Source organism: Cydia fagiglandana, chromosome Z (assembly GCF_963556715.1).
Source record: "Cydia fagiglandana chromosome Z, ilCydFagi1.1, whole genome shotgun sequence".
NCBI classification, from domain to species: domain Eukaryota; kingdom Metazoa; phylum Arthropoda; class Insecta; order Lepidoptera; family Tortricidae; genus Cydia; species Cydia fagiglandana.
In genome coordinates, this window is record NC_085959.1 from 11,314,173 (window position 1) to 11,339,510 (window position 25,338).

Consider the following 25,338-nt stretch of genomic DNA (forward strand, 5'->3'; position numbering starts at 1 on the left):
AAGTCATATTTGTGTCGCAACGCTCGACCTCAATTAAAGTAAAGCGTAATAATGTAAATGATGCCAATGTTAATGTGACGAAATCGAAGATGGTTGCCCCGTCAGCACCGTTTCAGCTTTGTCGACAAGCGCGGACACTGCGGTAGGGCCGGTAGGCGGCAAAAACGTTGTCCTTTGGCTACTATAGTCTACAACTTCGGCGGTTAATAAGCAGTTGTGCATTGATCTTTGGGATTAAAACTAGTTTATAGGTACTACGTATACATATAATAACTTCGAGCAACACGGGAAAGGACTCTGCCGAAGCACTTACCTACAATGCACACAAGTATGCGTGTTGTGACTCATCCATACACAAAAAGAGATCGAGGTGTGCAAGATTTGTCTTTGACGTGTGTCATTTTCTATGTATTTGTGTTTTGATTGGATTTTGTATGTACCTAGTGAGTGAGAAGTGCGACTGTGTGCACGTTTCCTCTCGCAAAAAATGCCAATTTTTTTTTGATCGCGAACTTTTAAACTGAGCCGCGCAGGGCGGAGTAAGTAGTACCTACGCCTACGCCCTGAAGGCGAGGCAAAATACAAAAAAAAAGGCAGAATGATTCGTACGGTAAGATATCGCTTGTGCTTCCTCTCTTCCGAGGTGTCGGAAGACGGTGTTGCTCGAAGATAGGTATATAATTATTATTTACATTACCTATACTAATCATAATCAGCTTCATGAAGCCAAGCCTTCAACCAGTCCGTAGCTAACCTTAATAAATTTTGATCTACCTCAGTTAAACCATTGACTTAAGGTTGGTTGTACGAAACCGTCTGTTACTGTAATAAGCGATCGCTAATTTTTAGGGTTCCTTAGCCAAATGGCAAAAAACGGAAGCCTTATAGATTCGTAATGTCTGTCCGTCTGTCTGTCTGTCCGTGTATGTCACATCCACTTTTTTCCGAAACTATAAGAACTATACTCTTGAAACTTGGTAAGTAGATGTGTTCTGTTAACCGCATTAAGATTTTCACACAAAAATAGAAAAAAAAAACAATAAATTTTGGGGGTTCCCCAATTTCCCCATACTTAGAACTGAAACTCAATAATTATTTTTCATCAATCCCATACGTATGGGGTAAATATCTATGGATACTAATGGATAGGTCTTCAAAAATGATATTGAGGTTTCTAATATATTTTTTTTTTCTAAACTGAATAGTTTCCGCGAGAGACACTTCCAAAGTGGTAAAATGTGTGTGTATGTAATTCTAAAATAAGAGAATGATAAAACTAAAAAAAAATATATGATGTATAGGTAGGTACATTACCTTGCAAACATCCACCGAAAATTGGTTTGAACGAGATCTAGTAAGTAGGTAGTTTTTTTTAATAGGTACGTCAAAAATCTTAAACCGCCATTTTATTTTGTTACTTGCTGCCACGGAACCCTTCATGTGCGAGTCCGACTCGCACTTGGCCGCTTTTTTTATTGTATGTGTTGTAGGTATTTCATAGTTCAGTGCTTAGTAGCGTTGATCAGTCCGTTTGTGGTTGGTACAACTGGCCTTTATAAAGAAAGGTCGCTTAGCATGGGGAATTTTGTACATTCACCCACCTGTTCCTATGTCAATCCCAAGTATATATGTAATATAAGCGATACCCAATTTGACTAAAAAAAAGTGACAGAAACATGGCGATATCGATGTCAAATTGTATCGTTCTTTGATCATCGTCAGTTAATTTAGTCAATTATATTAATCAATTTCACGACAACAATTATAAACGTCTTATATGTTAATGTGTTACATGCAACATGTTGTCATGTCTTTTCAAGAGAGATTGCCGCCTTTCTACTTAATTTAATTACAGACACCATACAATTTTTCTGCACAACTATATTTTTAACGATGAACGGAACAAAAGAATTAACAGTTTAAGTCTGATAATGCTGTTATCGCTTCTAATATTACTTACATACGTAGCTGTAGGTATGGTACCAAACTAAAGCTGTAGGTATAAGTAGTATGGCAATCAGAAATGAACAGGTATTTTAACGTCTTCTTTAACTTTTTTGAAGAATATTGGGCCCATAATTATTATTTCGGTGCTAAGAACTAATGGCGTAGCATATCTGATGATAATGTATTTGTTAGAAAAGACAATATACTCGTATAACAAAGGTTTGCTAAGTTTTATGATACATATTTATGACTTGTTCGTAAAAGAACGTTTACGGAAGATCAGTATTAGTAACAATTTCAATTGGGTAATTTAAGGTAGGTATTTAATCAATCAAAGTTTTATGCAAATAAAGCACCAATGTTTTGTAACAAAATATTCCCCGTAAGCATTGCCATTGCCTCCTCGTGGGTGGCCCGCTTGCACTTTTTCACATATGTATACTTTACTCAGGCGTCACCCGCCGTCTCCTTCAGTTTATTCGAATCTCGATCTTATACGGTTAAGAATTAGAACCATATATGGATGGATAAAAATGCGTTATCGGGAGCACTGGTTCAATTAGTTAGCGAAATGAGAAATAAGCACGCGGAGCAAGCTACTTCATAAATTTCTTAAGTTATACATAAGTACAAACTTGTATAGTAATATCGTCTTCAATGGGGTAGCCAGAACACGCGTTATACGAGTATATTTAGAGTACATTTACCGACACTTTTGTACAAATAGTTCATTTGACTTTAAAGGCTCACAAGTCTCTCAAGATTAGAAAACGCTTGTTTGCCGAAGATGAAGATTTGAGATTCACAGACGCGGTTAAGAAAAACTTAAAATAAATTTAATTTTCATTACCTACATATAAAAAGCTCCTCGCAGTCTCATTTTATCGGAACGAAAATCAAGATATAGAAACCATTTTGATCCTACTGATACTTTCTTGAGCCTTTACAATTTGAAGTAGGTAGCTGTAACTCTAGTTGACAAACGTATAAGGGCCACTTGCACCATCTCACTAACCCGGGGTTAAGCGGTTACACCATTAACCCAGTGTCAAATTGTACTGGTAACCATGGTAGCTCCAGGTTTAATCGGTTAACCCCGGGTTAGTGTAATGGTGCAGTTGGCCCTAAGTGAAATTAGGCCAAGCAATAAGAAGGTATAGAGGGAAAAGCTAGGAACAAAATTTCTGACTCCGTAACGTATTTAATTTTGATTTGAAATTATTCTCTGTGTATCATGTGTGTACCTATAACGTTTGCATCGATATATAAAAGCGAACGACGTGTACTGACTGACACTGATATCAAGCAATATAATGCAAGATGTTATTTTCAAAATAGGAAACTGCCTGTGCCTACCTAGGTGAGTGCTTCATTTCGCCGTTAAACGTAAATTTGGCGAACCTAGTTAATATACCTGCGTTTAAAATTACCATACTTTTCTGATAACCTTATATCTTTAAACGAGCAATTCTTGTATATTTATTTATATATTTCGGGGATCTCGGAAACGGCTCGGCTCTATAACGATTGGGGTGAAAAATCGATCTAGCTAAGTCTTATATCAGGGAAAACGCGCATTTTTGAGTTTTTATATGTTTTTCTCCCATATATTAATAAATAAAACGCTACGTTTCACCTGATATTGAATTGTGGTTTCGGAGCTTTTTGCGATACAATATTAGGTATTTTGAAAAATGCTGCTAGCTCGTAGCAAATTAGGTACTACGATTGCTTGACTGATTTTACTTTACATTAAATGTTTACGCAAATGCGTCACGAGTATTTATGAAACCTGATTTTGTTGGGCATTTTTACACTTTTTGGTCACTGCTGCTGCTGTGCGGAGACATATACCTAAGTATGTATATTACATGATGTAAGTACATGAGTAGGTATTTTTAGGGTTTCGTGCCAAAAGGGCAAAAAGGAACCCTTATTGTGTTTTGTCTTCAATAACCTCATTATATAGAGGTGTAAAAAGGTAGTCCACTGAACGGCTGGCCACCATTCGTTCAATAAGCGAAGTTATGTGAACGAAAACTTATGTACGGCGATCGCCGTTTGCAGCATTAATTTAGGTATCTTCCAAGAGCTGCTGTCAAAAGGCGAGCCACAGACGAGCTAACCGGCACGCGGCAGTGTAGCGCACCCCTTACAATTTTATTACGTACAACTTTAATGTAACCTGTTGCACCTTGTTGCACGCTTCATAAAACGGTTGCGAAGGAATAAGATCGGAGGCTACGGACGGTGGAGATGGTAATTCGTTTGGGTACACACAATGGACTTATTTCACGAACCGATTGAGTTATGTACAATTTAACTTAGCTAGAAAAAAGTTATGATGTTAGGAAACTTAGAAATTTTATTAAGTATACCGAATTGTCGTGTCGTTTTGGCTTGACACAGTTTTGTTGTTGCTTTTGGCTGGACGAATCGACTCAAATGTAGTGCCTACGAGCGAGGCATCTTGCAATTAGTTACTTTAGGTAGTTAAAAAGACCTCTGTACGTGTACGGGTATGATGGTCGTTCTTGTCTACGTGATTGCGTGATAAAACGGTGTCCGACACTTTCTATCCCAAGGTGTTAAAAAGTGACAGTTATTTTATCACGTGGATAAAGATGGATAAAGCTATCCATACGCCGGCTGGCTGTTTTAGAACGTAACCGGTAAAGCGCTAAACGACGAGTTTTTGTATGTAATTACCTACATATAATATTAGCGATGCGAATTAATTAATGCTCTTATATCGGTAATAAGGTACTTTGAAGGATACATAGTTAAATACATGGCACTTACGTAAGTAGAAGTCAAAAAAGTCCGCAAAAAAATTATACTATAGTTCAAGTTTAATTGCCGACTTTTTTTAATACCACGTCGGTGGTAAACATTAGGTACGTCCCGCCTGATGGTAAGCAGTCACCGTAGCCTATGGACGCCTGCAACTCCAGAGGTATTACATGCGCCTTGCCGACCCCTTTAAAAACCTGTACACTCCTTTTTAGGGTTCCGTACCTCAAAAGGAAAAAACGGAACCCTTATAGGATCACTCGTGCGTCTGTCTGTCCGTCTGTCCGTCTGTCACAGCCAATTTGCTCCGAAACTACCGGACCAATTAAGTTGAAATTTGGTACACATATGTAAGTCTGTGACCCAAAGACGGATATGTAACGTCAACAAATGAATTTTAAACATAGGGGCTACTTTTGGGGGGTAAACGATAAAATTAAAAAACAAAGTTTTGAAAACTATATCGTGTTACATATCAAACAAAAGAGCTCATTTTGGGAATCTCAAATATATTTTTGTTATAAATTTAGGATAAAAATTTTAGAAGTTATTCAAGAAAATAGACAAAAAATGACCATTCCCCCCCCTCTATCTCCGAAACTACTGGGTCTAAAATTCTGAAAAAAATACACAAAATAGTCCTTTACCTAAAGATGACAGGAAAACCTATGAGAAATCTAGAGTCAAGCGTGAGTCGGATTTAAGAACATAAATGCGGTTAACGTTTTTTTAGGGACACAGCCGCAATGGTTTAAGTGAAACGTGATGTAGACAGCTATTGCGAAGGCCATAGGCCGATATCCGCATAAGGCCGAAGGCCCGAAGCGTCCCAAAGTGGCGTTCCTTTAGCTTCAAGCGTGAGTCGGACTGAAGACAAAAAATGCGACTAGGCTGTAACTGGCACATAAGCAGCAGAAGTTGCTAAGCGGGCGAGGTGTTCAAAATTACCTTGACATGCTCTTATTGTCTTAACTATAAAGTCGCGTCCAGATCATTTTAAACCACTCACCAGCTTAGCAACTTCTGTTGCTGACTGTACTGATTGATTAGGTTACTATTGTTACGTGTTTTAAAAAGCACTAGGTATACAGGGTGGCTAAAAAATAAACTAAGTGTATTCCCGTTGCCAACGTGCAACCCTGAAATGGCGAGGAAAAATTGACCGTAGTTATGCAGAAAACGACCAACTCAATTTTTTTATCAATACAGAAAGCGACCAAAGCCACTGAGTTAGGGTGTAAGTCACTTTGACAAAAATAAAAAGTTGGTCGCTTTCTACAGAACTATGGTCAATTTGGCTGTTTCATACATTTAGGCTGGTCCGTTTTCTATGGAAGGATACTTCTTTTTTCGCGATTTTGGGGTTGGTCCCATACTAAAAGTCGCTCAGTATAATCCCAAAACCTCCCTGGCTACGGAAATACACTTTTATTTTTGGCCATCCTGTAGGTATTATCTCTCTTCGGCCTTCGCTTTTAAAACACTCTCGAGTTTTCACTGTTTTCAGCTCTACGCATTTGGACACTTGTACTATTGTTCTGCATTTAATCTTCAGAGATGTAAAGATATAAGCCACCACGCCAGAAAACTTCATGTTACATCTGGTTTTTGATTGACCCATTCGGGTTTTTCAAGACGTTTCACGTACAAAAAATGTTGAAAATTATGTGATGTACGGAACCCTTGAAAGGCGAGTCCGACTCGCACTTGACCAGTTTTTTTGAGGAACCCCATACTGTAGACCCTCGGGGAAACCGCTTTGTTCTTATTGATATAACGTAATTCCAACGAGCCTAATTTCGTTATGGCTGCACGATTGATCACTTAAATTTGTAGGTACTTACATACTCATATAATAATTAACACCTTAATCCTTCGGAAACCGGAAACCATAAAATAGGTCAAATTTTATTAGCTAGATTTGATTTCATACACACAAACATGACACCGGAACACATGTAACTTGACTCAAGCAGGAAAAATCTCTTCATGTAATTCATCATTACGTTACCCGTTTTCATTACTCAAGAGTGAAAATAACTGCTTGTGAAGACGAAATATGGTACATTAAATACTATGGTTGTGATGCGATGCCAACAATCTGTATCGTTCTACTCGGATACTTTTTGTTAGTTGTCGTTCGTTCTTGATTATTTTTTATCTCGGGTAATCCTAGTGTACGTAGTATACAAACTAGTAAATTAGTATATAAACTGTGTAAATTGAGATGGGTTACAGTGTTCCCTGTGGGTGGATTCACAGTCTATTACACAATATCAAATTTTGTTGCAAACTGGATACTGCCTTTACTATTAACTCTACTAATATAATGTTATTACCCTTTAGAACCTACAACAAGCAGTGACTTACTTTTATTCAATCACTCATGGAGCTTATTTATTTTACTTTAGCTGTACCTACTTGAATTAGCAGTTAAATATTGAACAACATTCATAATTAATTATACGATAGTATATTATATTTTCTGCTCTAAAATTAATTGTGATCTAATTTGGAGTTAAATAGCATTTTTGGCACTGCCCTAAAAACAGATGAGGTTTTTAAAGCGCCTTCTTAAATCACTTTGTAATTTAATGAACAGACACATTCAATCTGCAGTGACTTAATACGATACTAAAGAGAAGAAAACTGGATACTAAAGCGTACAGATACTTTGTTTCTATAGGTATTTATTAACTTCATAGTCTTATTTAAACACCTTTGAAATACCGGAGTGCTCAAACGGTAGGCAACGCGCATGCGGCACCCCTGAACTTGCAATCATTCTTAGGGTACGGTAATCGCTTACCATCAGAAGGGCTGTAGATATGCTTGTTTGTCAGTTTTACCACCTACGTAGTAAGTAAAAAATAAGAACTGAACAAACATTGTAGCTAGCTAATTAGTAAAATAATATTTCGTAGAAGTTATCTCTCTGGCCGGAACCTGTCTAAATAAAATAGGTACGTTAAATGTTTTCTAGAACTCTTGTCCTGAATCAGCGAGTCAGTTTTGTGTCTGTCGGCATATTCGGCTGATCTTGAAATGGGCCTTATCAAAATATCGTTAGTAGAGGACCAACGACACCGGAACTTGGGCCAAATTCGACATGTACAACTGTCAGATTTCGCATCCACGTCAAATCAACAGTTGATTTTATTGCATACTGAGTGTTGATTCCATCAACGGTGGATAGTATCATTTGGTACAACCAAAACTCAACTCTAAACTAAGGGTGGTTCGGTTTGGTTTGCTTGTCACCATAACTGTGGATTGTTAATGTCAAATTTTGACATTGTACGTATTCGAGAACTTGTGATTTTTCCCACATCAACGGGAGATCAACACGATACGTCAAACGTCGCTTGTCGAATAGGGGTCCTTGACTAGCGTTTATGTAAAGACTCGATTCCTTAGTCGCTATCATATTACTGTTTACAAAGTTCTTGCATATTCACTTAACTAAACTTTTTTTTATTTCACCTGACGTTTATGTACCTACAATCACTTATTCCATTCACTTCTTTTATACTAAGGGTCTCCCCAAATATATCCACGCGCATTCGGCAAAAGCCGATAGGAAAAAGCTTTATGTCCGCGCAATAAGAGCGAAAAAGTCGTCGTTCGGCTCGGCTCGCATCGGCCGGCGCCGGCCGACGCGTCGTCGGCTTCTTCGCTCTTATTGCGTGGACATAAAGCTTTTTCCTATCGGCTTTTGCCGAATGCGCGTCGATATATTTGGGGAGACCCTTATTGTCTTAAATTATTACCTAATTATTTCAGAGACACGGTAAAAAATTCTCGGGACGCATTCTCATGTATTTCATAGTTCAGGTGCACACATATTTAACAAACATTTTCTTTGCTTTTGTGTAGGAGAAAAAGATCTTATTTCAATGGACTTTATTCGAGAGTTTTTTTAATCTCGTAAAGACTTATTCACAGTAACGTGTGAATTTATGCATTGCATTTTTGTCAAAGATTTGCTGCCTCAACGGTGCGTCGGTCCCATGCTACGACAGTTTAAGGGCCAGTTGCACCAACCACATTTGACAGACTGATCAACGTCCGCCGCCCCGGCGCTTACTTTGAAACTTTCCATGCATAAAAATTTAGCGAACTCTTTAACGATACGAACAGTTTGGTGCAACCGACCCTAAGTCTCTACGAAGAATAACGTTAAATATTTACATAATTTAGTATACTTAAATTGCAAAGTTTTCAGTCCCTCTATTATCGCTACAAGTATTTTCATAAATACCTAATACTTATTTTACGAAATAGGTATGATTTTAGACATGATATGTGGTTAATGAACTACTATCTCAAACCAAAAAGAAAATACAGATGTGGTACTTATATCTCAAAATGTACCTACCTTAAAAATGCACGTTTTCCATTGTGTTTTTACTCCAGCTTGTTATGTTGTATTATTTATTTAATATGGAAAAATAGAAAGCGTCTGGTTGACGTAACTGGTGACCGAAGAGCTGGCGGCTACCTCGCACAACGTATCAGCAATGCGATACAGCGAGGAAATGCCGCCAGCATCCTTGGTACAATGCCTCAAGGGCCTAATATTTTAGATTGAAGATAGTTCTTAATTTCTTTTAGTAATACCACTGATCTTGATGGCTAAAAGGTAAAACCATTATTAGGGGTTGTGCACAAATCACGCGAGGTGTTTTCGGCTACTTTTTGACCCCCCCTCTCCTCCCCCTGGGTGATATTTGGTGAGGTTTTTGGATACCCCCCCTCCCCTCACACAACCTCACGTGTATTTTTTTTAAATGTTTCTTTCGTCCTAATTTTAAGATAAACAGTATTGCATATAGAAAATCTTGTTTATTTTTCAATTTTCGTTAAATAGACTCGCTATTTTGAAGTGCAGAGTGAAGATTTATGTTTAACGAAACCGAGAAAGAGTATCTACTCATGTGGTAGGTTTCTTTTTCTTAGTTTCGTTCACTGTAGAAAAATACACGTGAGGTTTTCTTATACCCCCCTCCCCCAACGTGATCCATCGTGATTTTTTTCGTGACCCCCCTCCCCCTATCGAACCTCGCGTGATTTGTGCACAACCCCTTATATGAGGCTATGAGCATACGTATTTTGTTCGAAATCTGTTGATAAGTAACGTAACTATATTATAAGTAGGTACCTAGTTTGAAATATGGCGCTCGCCGCCGCTGACACGGCGTGCACATCTGTCACAACATAATTAAACGGCGACGAACTGTCTTTTAAAGTGATTCGTTAGTCAACCACGGCATTCATTCGTACCCATAAACTACGATCTTAAACTTATGGCTGATTAATTCATTCAAGCCGCCTTCTTACAGTTCTTACGAATTTACAGGCAGAAGAATTCAATAACTCCCGTTGATGGTTCATATGAATACAGATTTGATGATGTCCGCTGATCCGCTTGACATTGGACATATTATGGAGAACTACGTATTAAACCATTTAGGGGTTCAAGATCTAAAACAATGTTAAGTAAAGTTTGAATTTTTTGACCTAAATCAAAGAATTATTACTTAAACAAATCAGTCGCCGCTTTGCCATATAAATCTCGCCGAGGCAAGCGATTTACATCGGGACTGAAAATAATTTCCAAAGTATTATATTCGATAATTTTATTATCATCTGTTGGTATTCTCGAAATGCGTTCGTTTGGAGACTGTGGGCTTCGAAATGCCCATTAATTACGGAGCTATTTTCGTTTAATCCACCCGCGATCCGCAGCGTCTTCGTCACTATGTCGAGGACTTTTTCTTGTATCTGGAAATATTTATTTTTTATTCACTAACAAATTATTTCTATTTGGATTTTAACGTGCTGTCCATCACCCCGGAATCCATGGTACTTGTTATTGTTGTTACGTTTCGTTGTTTGGCATCTGTTTTGTTATAAAGATATTTATGGGAGCCAATTAACGTAACCGCCGTGAAGCGGAGCGGTAAGAAATCACCGCATTATGAAATGTTGATAAACTAATGCTGTGTTGACAAATAATTGAGGTTGATACGCCGCCAAGAACATATTTTTTCTGAACAGCGACACGTAATAAATGTCTTAATTATATTGTTTCGGCTAAACTATAACGGAAAGACAGATTCATCCGCAATGCAGGTGTGGATAATGTTTTAATTGATATTGATAGCTTTAGGAAATATTCAATAAATAATTCGAGGCAACAAATGTGTAAGTTTCCGAGGACATATCGTTTTTTAGGTTAAATAAGAGTGTACTATGTCATAAAAATGTAACATTCCTTGACCAATTTATCTTTATTCAGCATAAGAAAAATGGCCTGCCAGCAAAAATGTCGCGTTTATATACTCCGATTCCAATTTTCGTTACGAGAATTTTTCTCATGTGTCACGCTGCAGTAAAATAAATATCGGTCGTGAATTGGAGAAATGGATCGATCTCGCTCTTTTATGGGTGATTTTGGATTTTTATCTCTTTCTCGCTAATAGCCGGCTGACAAACATGTATCAGCGGTTAATAGGTGCGCTCGCGCAGCTGCTGCGAACAAATCAGTTTGGATATAGCTGACACTGTCAAAAAGCTAACTCTTCGGTACACGGGGATAGCGCCGAGCGGCTTATTTACTATAAGGTACAGTTTTCGTTTCCTTTTGGGGATTCAAAAAATGGTTAGGATTCTTTAAAACAAATGAAAACGAAAATTCAATATTTATTTAAGAAGGGTTAGAGGCGAAGATTTTTCCGGAAACATAAAAACGGCTTAACCGATCATCTTCGCTATAGTTTTAATAGTCATAAAAAGTCTTTACTATGTTGTACTTTCATAATTTTTCTATATTGTTTGGACCCATGTTCCAAAAGTGAAAGGAAGGGAACACATTTTTTCCTTTCACGGCGAATATATTATAAAAGATCTATTCGTTTTGAAAGACCTGTCCAACGACACCCCACACCATATAATCAAAGCGAAAGAAAAATCATCCCGACTTTGCGTGGAGGTTTAGTCTGCACCAAAACTAGCGGATTAGCGGGATTAGACTACGCGTCAAAAATATCTAAGTATTTCAGTATTCTCAAAAAGAGAAATCTCTGTATGTATAACAATTGAACTGTAACTGATAGTTTTGGTGCGTCTTCTTAACATATACCTACTATTGATGCTGACTATACCTACATAATCAATATTGTGTTCAGAAAGTATTATTTTTTCTGATACGCGTTTTTGCATTTGCAAGTTTTGTTCCAAAACCATTTTTTCTTAATTATGAAATAATTTCTTACCGTTACTTTATATTTTTACTTTGCAACTATAAAATAAATCATGGTTTTAAAATTCACCAGACAAAAAAGGTTTTAAAACAACGAAGTAGAAAAAATAACTTCATGTGTTCATGTTCGCTTCCTCCCAATACTTGCACCTGCGCCATGGCGTAACAGCCACTCAGAATTACACATTACGAACGAGGGTGGACTCCGTTCATTCAGCATAGTAGAAAGCACCGCTTAAAAATAGACCTACGATATTTATTGGCCATGTCACGGGGATTCGATTTAATATTAACATCAGAAAAATATGGCTGACGCGTGCGCGTTCGATAGATGCTAATTTCTTTACTAGAGTTTTACTTTTATAGTATTTTAGCGGTGACATATCGTGTAAAACTATAAATAAAAAAAATATGGCTTTCATTTATTTATTTCATTTTATTGATTTTAATTTAAGCGTTTTATAATGTTTAACCTACTTGTATTTCATTTTATCAATAAATATAATACCTATATGTGATCGAGAAGTGGCTGGCATTCTATAATGACCGGTAAAGCTCGCTTTTAGTCGGCAGTTTCCCATATTTTTCAGCACCTTAATACATAATTGCAACCACTCAAACTTGTCAACATCAATCTGTCTATCCGTCCGTGTACTAACCAGCCAGTGTGAGATAGCTGTAAATTTGCATTTTTAATCGTGGCATTACACCGCGCCGCACCCTTTTTAATTATGTATTAATTAATTAATAATGATTTCCAGACCTTGTACCTTTTGATATGTAAAGCCACCAATATTCGATAGTTTTGATTGACCTGACGGTATAACATAGTATGTTTACTTCAGGAGCTGACGGTGCAGGCCGTGTCGTCGCACGAGCTGCTCAAGCCCAAGGATGAGCCCTCTTACACCCTGGCGCCAAGCTCCACGCTTTGCTCGGTGGAACTCCATCACCCAGGTTAGTGACCATCATTTACTTAAGGAGCTGATGGTGCAGACCGTATTTTTGCACGAGTTGCTGAAGCCCTGAGATGACCCGATCTACACCCTGGTTAGTGATCATGAGCATATTGACGGCAGGAGCTGACGGTGCGGACCGTGTCGTCGCATTGCGCCCTGGCGATCGAGCTTCTGTTCGGTGAAACTTCATAACTGAGATCTAAGCTCTCCGAAACATGTCGCGCGAGTGACTAACAAGAAGTGAGTCTAAACCGTAAAATTATTCAAAATTCGTCACTGAGGTTAGTTACAGGCAAGGTTCCATCAACTTTAGTCTGCCACTTAAATTGTTTCTAGGGTAGTAGAAGGTAAATACAGTCGTTTATTTCCAAATTATGCAAAAAACAATCAAACAAATCGGTGTTCGATGATCTAGTTCGCCCTAAATCCGAGATGTGACAAAATTAGATAAAATTCTTTACAATTCGAGTTTAACACATTCACTAGCACGCGTTACGATCGTAGCCGATAGCTCGTTTCTTCCATTCATAGCGAAAAATCCTAAGAATAGAGAATCCGCCTCTTGAGACCTGATGTAGCAAGTATTTTATTTTCTTGAAAAGGAGGTGGCGCTTTGCTAAAGGGAAATTATAACTTGAGCTAACTATATAAGCGGTTAGTTTCAAGTCGCATTTTCCACCAATAATAGACCCGAGCGAAGTGACGTAAATCACATTTTAATTTGATTTTCAAGGATCTGGGCTCCCTGAAAATAGCGACGGGTTTTTAGTGCGTCGACCGGACGGCATTAATGACTTTGCAATTTACTCGAATCAAATGCCGTGTGCGTTATTTTAGTGCATGCGATTAAATCTATCAATGAGTTTCCGGCACGGGCCGGTTGACAGTTTTAATATCGCCAATCAACCCGAGAACGCCGTCAATGAACAATACGGCTTATGATCGTAAATTACACGTTGCTGACTTCGCGCGAGTGCTCAACTTTTGCTTGAAAATGACTTACAAACACCTAATTCTTAGCACACATTTACCTCTTTGGTAATATTATTTTTGCCTTGCCTTGCCTGTTACCATTACATTGGGTGCAAAAAGTATAGGTACGTTTTGTATTGAAATTCTACACAAAATGTTCGACGCTGGGTTTTATTGTTCTTGGTTATATTATATTCGGTCACGGACTGCAAACAAATAATATTTGGCAGATTTACGGGAATTGAGCATATGACCTATTAAAGATTATTGATGCTGACGAAAGATTTGCATGTGATTTAGTCAAAATTGTGGAGTGTTAATTTATGTACCAAAAGTACCTATCTACTGCTGGTAAATAAAAAAAACTTATTCATAAAATAACTCCTACAAAAGTTTTCAATAAGTAAAGTTGACAGAATGAAGCCGTATGATAAGGCTGTCTTTGTTCTTCAATGCATGATGCCATTTTTCAGTTGTTCTCTAATGTAAGCTGACTTTTAAATGATTATTTTGAATGATAAATGCTTAATAGCGTTCATTTAGATTTAATTTGTAACGTTTATAATATCTATTTTCCCGCGTTGGTGAGGTGAAGATTTTTGTGTTGCACTAGGTAACAACGGTCAAGATCCAGTTTTAACCACTCCCTACGCTTTTCAATTTTAGATTTTTACGCTCGCTCGGGTATTAAATTAGTACGAGAGGTTAAACAACAATTTTGCCTCCTAGTAAAACAAATGACTTATTATATTTTAAGCTGGTAATATGGAGATAATATAATACCGTTAAAATACAAACGGATTATGTACTTACCTATAATGTACGGTCAGCCAAGAAAGTGGTCTACCACTTTACTGGCTGACAGTACCATGGTAACAAAAAAACGTAAAGGCATTTCACTAAATAAACAAGAAAATTATACCAAATTACATCTAAAATTATAGACACACGGCTTAAGTAAATAGTACATACTGGCGGTGTACCTAATTGTATTAATAATAACAATTGGCTTCTATACTAATTCGAAACGTGATCCACCACCATTTGCTATGAAAACGTTCTACAATGTATGCGACGCAACGGATCGTCTAAATATATGTAGGATGTAGGTAGGTATACCCTCATTGTTTACGTTATGTTAGCCTCCCATATAACCATTCCAGTCGCAGAAGCATCAAAGTGGTAACTAAATGTCAAATGTGTCGTAACCGAGTCCACACAATGTGTCTAGAATTGTTTCGAAACAAAGTGTCGTCGCCGTGTGTACACTTTTCCGTAACAAGGTGTCGACACATTTGTGTGCACTTTGCGTGCGGTTTGCGACTAAATCTGACAGCAAATTTGTGACAGCAAATGTCAATATAAAATACCTCTTGAAAACCAAGGTTTGTCAAACTACTATTAGTGTCTCGTGTGCTCGTAAGTAATTCTAGTAAGTCATCATGGGCGATGCAAATGATAATAATCGACCAAAACCATATAAACACCCAACACCCGTCAACCTTTTACAGAAAAGTTTTTAAAGAAATGCAATAAGCTACTTAGGTCAGCCAACGAATGCTCCAAAAAGTTGTAGAGGGAAATGCTCGGAACACAATTTTTGACTCTGTAACTTGGTTTGGACAAGTTAGGAGGTGAACATACTAGTATCAAAATTCCCCGGCCGTAGTCCTTGAGCGGGGGGAAGAGAGGGGGCTTTGAAGGTTCCATTTTCCGGTTTTTCGATTATATCTCGGAAACTATGCATCTTAGCGACATGGCCACTTATACAAAATGAAAGTTAATTTAATTTGTTACAAGTTTATTCAGTAATTTTTTTCGATATGTTGAATAGTTTTTGAGATATCCGCTCTTGAAAGTTTATTTAGGGCTCTCAATTTTATCTTGATATATCTACATCAGTGAAGGTGCTAGGCCGTGTATGGTATCGTTTTCGTATAAATCTGGGTTGCTGGATTTATTTAAGGTATCACATTGACACCATTCCACAAAATTAAAAAAAAATCTTTTCAGGGTTCCGTACCTCAAAAGCAAAAAACGGAATCCTTATAGGATCACTCGTGCGTCTGTATGTCTGTCCGTCTGAATACACAAAATAGTTCTTTACCTATAGGTGACAGGAAAACCTATTAGAAATGTGCAGTCAAGCGCGAGTCGGACTTAATGTACGGAACCCTTAATACGCGAGTCCGACTCGCACTTGGCCGATATAAAAAAACATGACTTCAAACCTAAACTTAAAAACAGTATTAACTTCAAGAAGTCAATTCTGAATTCCCCCCTACACCTCATTTCACACCTTTAAAGGATGATTTTTGAGATAACTTATTATGTCCTGTCTTGGGACTCAAAATATATGTGTACTAAATTTAAATTAAAACTGTTCAGCAGTTTAAGCGTGAAGAGGAGTTTAAAAGAAAGTAAGTTTATATGTTTTTACTTTGGAATGGTGTCAATGTGATACCATAACTAAATTTGGTACTGCGAATTTATATGAAAACGATACCAAACATGGCCTCGTAGCTTTACTGTTGTAGAAGTCAAAATAAAATTGAGAGCCCTAAATTCTTATTACTTGACCAAACTTGTGTAGAAGGAAAAGGAAAAATAAAAGTCTTCGGCAGGAATATAAGACACAAATATATATATATTTTTTTGCGTTACTATTTCAATCATCAAATATAAACATACTTTGATTATATTATTCTAGTGAGAACCTCATAGATAAACAAAATTTACATTTACTTAAAAAATTACAAGGTCGAAATGTCACGGAACTTGTGAGAGTAATATGTGAAAAATAAAAACTTTTATGACAAAAAAATCTGGACACAATTTAAGAAGCATCCAATTGCGTCGAGGAATCATCTGTATTTTTGCTTGTTTCATTACCTCCTCGCTTCTTTTTTTGTCCTTTGTATTCTGTAGCAATTTGTTAGATCTGAAAATAAAGATAACTTGCGTCGTCACGGATGTCGATTTATAGGTTTTAGGGAGTGCAGAATTCGAAAACGATGATCATTTTATAATCCAAGATGGTGGCTACGTATTTTGTCATAAAAGTCGTCATGAATATCGTTTTATAGGCTTTAGGAAGTGCCGATTTCTAAAATGATGACCAGTTTGGAATCCAAGATGTGTGCCGTGCACTTTGTCATAAAAGTCGTCATGGATATCGTTTTATAGGTTTTAGGGAGTGCAGAATTCGAAAATGATGACCATTTTGGATTCCAAGATGTCTGCCGTGCACTTTGTCATATAAGCCGTCATAGATGTTGATTTATAGGTGTTAGGAAGAGCAGATTTCGAAAATGATGACTATGACCAACAAAACGACATCCATGTCGACTTTTAACATAGTGCATGGCCGCCATCTTGGATTCCAAAATAGTTATTATTTTCGAAATCTGCGCTCCCTAAAACCTATAAAACGACAGCCATGACGACTTTTATGACATACTGCATGGCCGCCATTTTGGATTCCAAAATGGTCATCATTTTCGAAATCAGGGCCCCCTAAAACCTATAAAACGACACCCATGACAACTTTTATGACATAGTGCATGGCCGCCATTCTGGATTACAAAATGGTCATCATTTTCGAAAGCGGGCCCCCTAAAACCTATAAAACGACATCCATGATGACTTTTATGACATAGTGCATGGCCGCCATCTTGGAATCCAAAATGGTCATCGTTTTCGAAATCTGCGCCCCCTAAAACCTATAAAACGACACCCATGACGACTTTTATGACATAGTGCATGGCCGCCATTTTGGATTTCAAAATGGTCATCATTTTATAAATCGGGGCCCCCTAAAACCTATAAAACGACATCCATGACGACTTTTATGACATAGTGCATGGCCGCCATCTTGGAATCCAAAATGGTCATCAGTTTTGAAATCTGCGCCTCCTAAAACCTATAAAACGACACCCATGACGACTTTTATGACATAGTGCATGGCCGCCATTTTGGATTCCAAAATGGTCATCATTTTCAAAATTGGGGCCCCCTAAAACCTATAAAACGACATCCATGACGACTTTTATGACATAGTGCATGGCCGCCATCTTGGAATCCAAAATGGTCATCATTTTTGAAATCTGCGCCTCCTAAAACCTATAAAACGACACCCATGAAGACTTTTATGGCATAGTGCATGGCCGCCATTTTGGATTCATCATTTTCAAAATTTGGGCCCCCCAAAACCTATAAAACGACATCCATGACGACTTTTATGACATAGTGCATGGCCGCCATTTTGGATTCCAAAATGGTCATCATTTTCGAAATCTGCGACCCCCAAAACCTATAAAACGACACCCATGACGACTTTTATGACATAGTGCATGGCCGCCATTCTGGAATCCAAAATGGTCATCGTTTTCTAAATCTGCGCCCCCCAAAACCTATAAAACGACACCCATGACGACTTTTATGACATAGTGCATGGCCGCCATTTTGGATTTCAAAATGGTCATCATTTTTTAAATCGGGGCCCCCTAAAACCTATAAAATGACATCCATGACGACTTTTATGACATAGTGCATGGCCGCCATCTTGGAATCCAAAATGGTCACCATTTTTGAAATTTGCGCCTCCTAAAACCTATAAAACGACACCCATGACGACTTTTATGACATAGTGCATGGCCGCCATTTTGGATTCCAAAATGGTTATCATTTTCAAAATTGGGGCCCTTTAAAACGTATAAAACGACATCCATGACGACTTTTATGACACAGTGCATGGCCGCCATTTTGGATTCCAAAATTAAATTCTATGTTAGGTCGACTAAACTAATCGTGATTAAAATTTGAAGATTAACGTTTTTTATTCCATTAATTAGTCGAATAAACAGTTAATCTATTAAGTCCCATCTTTGACCACGGCATTTTTACACTTTGAGAATATCTGAAAACAAATGAACACAAGGAGCCATTTTGCAAATCCAGTAACTTTGTTATTACTTTTGACAGCGCGTGTCATGTGTCTACACAGAGTCGACACAAAGTCGAAACATTTGCGACTACTTTGTTACTGCAATATTTTTCAGCCTTAAACCATATTTATACATCATAATTAACAAGTTTCGTAGTATGTAAAGCGTTATTTCTCTTATTTAAGTATAGTATACGCATCGAAGTACTAAAAATGCATCAAATAATATATTTATGAACACAGGCACTGAGAAGTAAACAATTTCATTTCCGGCTAAACTAAAACAATGTGGTGGCGCGTTGATTATATTACACTTAGTTTATCAAATTACTCGAGCAGTTTAATTCCCCATAATAATTTAAGTCCTATTGTAATATAAATGCAAACAATATATAATTACGTCTTGTAATCCGTTTTAGAGATGGCGTATTAATGTCACTTATTTTTATTTAACTACTTTTCCATCTGACAGTTTCCATTTGACAGGAACAAAATGAACGAATGAACGAATGATTTTGGCATAAAGTAGTCGCAAACTAGTAACAATGTGTGCACACGGCGACCACACTTTATGTCACTTTGTGTCATGTGTCGACCCTTCCCCATTTCTGGTAACTGTGTCGACACGGCGACGACTCTGCGACTGGAATTGTGACCGAAACAGACGGTGTCGACACAAGATGTGTCTACACCGCGTCGTAACGGCGACTGGAAATGGTTGTATGGGCTTCCCCGGCATTCTGACATCATGGAACAACTCACTGAATAACGCAACAGATATGCACAAGAAAACCTAATTTCAATTTGTAAAATAGGTTTCTAAACTGATAAAAATAATAATAATATGGTATTCAGATCACCTAACCAGAAAATGGATTTTTTACCCTGCTAGGAGGGATGAAAGTGGCACTTTTCTGTTCAACTACATTTCATTGCCACTATAAAAAAATATTAATATAAACTATGAATATCGTATGTACAGCCTAGCAAAAAAGAGTAGAAATTAAAAAGTGGCAACATGTACGTGTAGTGTCAACACTAAGATTTTTTCCTCATAGTTGATGTGAAAAGCAGTATGTGTCACACGGTATCAAAATTATTTCGTCTTGGGCGTTAACACTTGAATCCCTCATTATACGCTCAGGATTCAATGTACGCTATGACGGAAATATAATATACCTACCATTTTGATCCCTTGTAACTCAAACTATACCTAGATGGTCAAGCAAATCTTGTCAGTAGAAAAAGGCGCGAAATTCAAATTTTCTATGAAACGATTACCCTTCGCGCCTACTTTTTTCAAATTTGCCGCTTTTTTCTATTGACAAGATCTGCTTGACCAACTTTACTATTACTTATTGGTTGGGGCTTCGATATTCTAAATTGTTGACATTTCCGTGCCGAAAAAGTTGTGGGTTGGGTACTTAACTGAGTAGAATGTTTATATAGTTACTGGCGTTATTCATAAACGTTTGTCAAATACCTAGTCACATCTAACAAACTTTTGATAATCGTTTTCCCGCTCGGTCATTTTGACAGTTCTGTTTGTTAGAATTATGGAAGGTAGAGATTCTACACTCCATAGAGACAAAATTTAACAGAGGTTTGTAAGAATTGGAAAAAAATATGAATAAGGGGATAACCCCTTAATTACGTGAGATACTGGAAGAAACCATTTAGGTACACAGCGATATTTAGGTATTTAAATTATTTTGATAGAAAAAGATGATTCAAAGTCTGAGTAAAACAATTAAAAGTTTCAGTTTTTTTTACGAATATTTCGGAAAACGTACATAAGTACTTGTATTAATGTATGTTTAATTAATTAATTAATTTAAAATGACGTACAGATAAATATTCATTCGTTCCTACTGATATATTCTCACATACCTAAATCTTTCAATTTGCCCATCCACCATAATTTTGTGGACGTTCTTATTGGCCTTACATTAATAAGTGAAAATATTTAATTTAAACTACGGGAAATCATTTCCTCTGACAAAAAAAATCCAGGTCATTTTAGGTAGGTAAAGTCAACAAAACTATTTGCTTAGCATCACTGCATATGTACAAATTTGTATGCAGGGGTGCCAAGCTAATAACTTTGCTAACTGTACCTAATATACGATATTTTTAATACGATCGGCTGCATCGGTACATTATGTCGTATTTTTATTTTCAAATTGGGTTGAATTCCAGTATTTTCTTCGACTTAGTAACTATCTATAGCATTTTTTTTCGTTATTACGAGTGGTTATAGGATATCGTACATGTAAGGGGTCTGACCGAGGTACTGAGTTCTTGTTTCACTACTTACTGTTGTTCCATAACGTACATAGTTACCTTACAATATAGGTATATATAGCTATTAAGTAGAATGGTGTAAAACAATGCCCCACCTTCGATTCCGCTCGTAAAGTTACCCGTAGCAAATTCAGTACAAATATGACCGTGTCCAACACATCTCATCGACATGATTCTTTCTCCACCTTTCTTAAAGGACTTAAGGTTCAGATTAGCTTGATTAACGTAACAGCTCCCTGCACTTTCTCGGTTTAAGACCGGGTGCGAACATTACACCTAAATCGATTAGACATCGAAAGAAATCGATTTAAGCTGTGTGCGTCGATAATTTCGTTTATAGCGAAGTTATCATTCATTTACATTTCATGTTGCATTTCTATAACGTGAGAACGCAGTGTGATTTATGTATTACATGATTTTCGAATAACCCTTTCACGGGTTGACATATTATACTAAAGGCCTTGAATTGAATTGAATTGAATTTCTTCCAATATACTTACTTAAATGTGATTTTAATAACTAAACTTCCATGGGACACACATATTAAATCTATTATTAAACGGGTCACTAACGAGTTGTAATTCGTAGTCGAATTGGATTTGGTTGGATTGGATTCACGACTTTTACAAGTGAGTGACCTGTTTTACAGCTTTAACTACATATATTTAATATAATATAGCGTTTGTTGAACTACCTATTGGTCCATCTTGCCATGGAAACCACAGGCTGTTGGTGTACTGAGGCCCAGACTTCTATTGGAGAAGTGGGCAGACGTTAGAGAGAGTGGTCATGATCATGACCATGACCTTCGCTCCGGATCGTTCCTTATGCAAAGGTCGCCCATCGCGGTTCAACGTGGCAACGCGGTTAACGTGATGGGCTCCTTTGCATCTGGAGGGGCGCGGGGCGAATTTTGTGAATAGTTTTTTTGCTAGTTTTTAGTTTAGGTTAAGGTTTATGTAATTTTTGTATTTTCTTGTATAGCGTTTATGAGTTTATAATACGAGTACCATGCCATCAAAATATGTTGTGGTTGTTCAGGTTCACTAAAGCGTTCCAAGCGTGGAATTTGGTTGTTTACGGTTATCAAGTATGATTGTTTGGATAATGCATTGTTGAAATTACCTATGGGTTAGCACTAGTTTTTGCAACTCGGTTCTACTGGTACTTAATTAAGTCAGGATTTCGCATAGTTACCTACTGTTGGCCCTTTCACGTAATTAACCAGTCATAATTAAGCCGGCTAAGTTCACTTCGATTTTCTATGGCTTGGCTGAATTTTTTGATCCCGGAATATAGTTTATTGAATTGAGGTTTTTTCCAGTTTTGCCCGTTAAAAGGTTAATAAGTAGTTATTTGTTTTACAAGGGGGCAAAGTTGTTGTTTAACCGCTCGTGCTAATATTGATACCCGAGCAAGCGAAAGATTCCAAAATTGCGAAAAATGGAATCTTGAGCGTTGCGAGGGTTTCAAAGCACGAGGGTTAAACAAAATTTGCCCCCGAGTGAAACACAAAATTTTTCACCACACCAACCCGAAGCAAATTTTAAATGTAAAATATCAAACAGAATCAAACCAAATCAAATCCAAATCAATGTTATTAAATATTTATCATCTAAAATCATCATTTTAAAGTCAATTCTACCAGCAAACATAAGAAACTAGCTCAAAATTTGCATTTGATTACTTTGTCTCACATGTGAATAAAATGCAACTTTGCTATCAGTTTTCGAAGTGCAAAGTAAGCCTTTCCGAGCTGGTGTGGTGAAAAGTAATATTCTTACCTAATTAAATGTTAGTGCAATCATCACAACCGTTTAGTAGCCCTAATCTGTTTTCAACTCTGACCTGACAATACTCATACTAGTATTAGTTAAACAACCTACTAGACCAGGCCACCAAATTTTTGAAATCCGAGCGCTCTATTTCGTCACTCGAAAATCGGTGGAAAACAGTGAAATGCTAATTTTTGAAATACAAGCGACAGAAATTGGGAATCGAGTGGTATTGACCACTCGTTTTCAATTCTATTAGTAGAATTTAAATGCCTTCGGTGTTTGCCAATGCCATTTCGGGTGATTTGACTACCTATATTATTATGGTGATTGGTATGGAATAAGTAGTTTATTAGTTACGATTTTGGGATGGGTCCCATTCCCATAGTAAAAGTCGTATAAGTACAATTATAAGACTTGTATGATCATTTCGCGGAAATTAAAGTAAAAATATGTATAAATCGTGATCGTGCGGGGTAGCAACAGTTGCTCGAGCGGAGAGGGTTATTATTTTTAGGGTTCCGTACCCAAAGGGTAAAAACGGGCCCCCATACAACAAACGTTATTTTTTGCCGTTTTTTACGTAATGGTACGGAAACCTTCGTGCGCGAGTCTGACTCGCACTTGGCCGGTTTTTTTATATATGCAACTGTATTTGCAGATCAATCACCTACCACTGAAGACTAAACAATACACAGTTTTTATTTATAAAATGCCTTAAAAACTCTAGTGAATTTTACGACATATCATTTAAGTTTTTAATTATTTATAATTGTAATAATGATTTATATTCATTGTTTCATTTATACAATACAACCGCCGTTCAGATGGCACTCTAGTTATTTAAGGGACAGATATCATTTATAATCATAAAAAAAATGTAATAATAGTTATTTTTATTGGATTAAGTTACCAACGTGGACCAGGAGCGCAGAGGTTAAGAGGACATGACCGCTGCTAACGTCATCGGTACGAATCCGACAGATACGGAGAGTGATAATTCACGCATATGATCGACAACAACTTTTTATGCGTTTACGCAGGGGGTCGATTCTCGAATGAGATGTAGAACTTGTACATTTATATTGTATTACCTAATGTGCGTTATATGCGGGTTTATGTGAGCGGGATGCACTACATAAATTATGATCTGAAATATTTCATTAAGAAATAGTGATTGGGCGGACGCAACTTTTTGCAGTTGACGATGTAACCACGCCAGACATAGTGACAGTGACATCAGTCGCAATTTTGTCAAGTGAAAGTGAAAAATGATTTACTTATTTACGCCATCAAAATGCAGCTTATTAGATTACATGTTTAGGAGTACATATAGATGGTCAGCAAAGCTTGTCAGTAGAAAAAGGCGCGAAATTCAAGTTTATCATGAGACGATATCCCTTCACGCCTACATTTTTCAATTTTGCCGCCTTTTTCTACTGACAAGATCTCCTTGACCAGCTATACTTGCATTATTGAAAGGCCCACCGCTATTATGGCTCCTCTACCCTATGGGCCAACGCCGGCCACTCCAAGGGACGCAGCTACGCGGTAGAATGAGATAGCAATATCACTTGCTCCCTCTAACGCATAAATGCGTCCCTTGGAGTGGCCGGCGTTGGCCCATCGTGTAGAGGAGCCATTAGCCCTACTCGTGGTTATAGGAGTAAAGGATAACTCACGCTAAGCCGGGCCGGGCCGGGGCTGAGGCGTCCGACATGTCATTTTCTATGACGGCTGATCGGTGACCACTTGGTGCTTTCCATAAGTAAAAAAACTGGTCAAGTGCGAGTCGGACTCGCCTTTCAAGGGTTCCGTACATCACATAATTTTCAACATTTTTTGTACGCGAAACGTCTTGAAAAACCCGAATGGGTCAATCAAAAACCAGATGTAACATGAAGTTTTCTGGCGTGGTGGCTTATATCTTTACATCTCTGAAGATTAAATGCAGAACAATAGTGCAAGTGTCCAAATGCGTAGAGCTGAAAACAGTGAAAACTCGAGCGTCCGACGGGTCGCGCTTCCTACAACTTCCGAAAGTGTTTTAAAAGCGAAGGCCGAAGAGAGATAATACCTACAGGATGGCCAAAAATAAAAGTGTATTTCCGTAGCCAGGGAGGTTTTGGGATTATACTGAGCGACTTTTAGTATGGGACCAACCCCAAAATCGCGAAAAAAGAAGTATCCTCCCATAGAAAACGGACCAGCCTAAATGTATGAAACAGCCAAATTGACCATAGTTCTGTAGAAAGCGACCAACTTTATTTTTGTCAAAGTGACTTACACCCTAACTCAGTGGCTTTGGTCGCTTTCTGTATTGATAAAAAAATTGAGTTGGTTGTTTTCTGCATAACTACGGTCAATTTTTCCTCGCGA

The 25,338-nt window shown here is 37.5% G+C and overlaps 1 protein-coding gene and 1 long non-coding RNA gene across 4 annotated transcripts in view; one reads left to right on the plus strand and one right to left on the minus strand.

The window, feature by feature from the left end:
- The window catches only part of LOC134678332 (uncharacterized), a 381,674-nt gene extending 380,580 nt beyond the window's left edge, over positions 1 to 1,094 (minus strand). Inside the window, exon 1 of the long non-coding RNA XR_010100176.1 lies at positions 961 to 1,094. This is a non-coding gene — a long non-coding RNA (uncharacterized LOC134678332). The remainder of the gene's footprint in view (positions 1 to 960) is intronic.
- Positions 1 to 25,338, plus strand: part of LOC134678316 (forkhead box protein L2-like) — a 65,598-nt gene that overhangs the window by 21,353 nt on the left and 18,907 nt on the right. For all 3 annotated transcript variants that reach the window (XM_063536827.1, XM_063536825.1, XM_063536826.1), the window contains exon 3: positions 12,850 to 12,961. In XM_063536827.1, the coding sequence (XP_063392897.1) occupies positions 12,850 to 12,961 (112 nt within the window). The remainder of the gene's footprint in view (positions 1 to 12,849; positions 12,962 to 25,338) is intronic.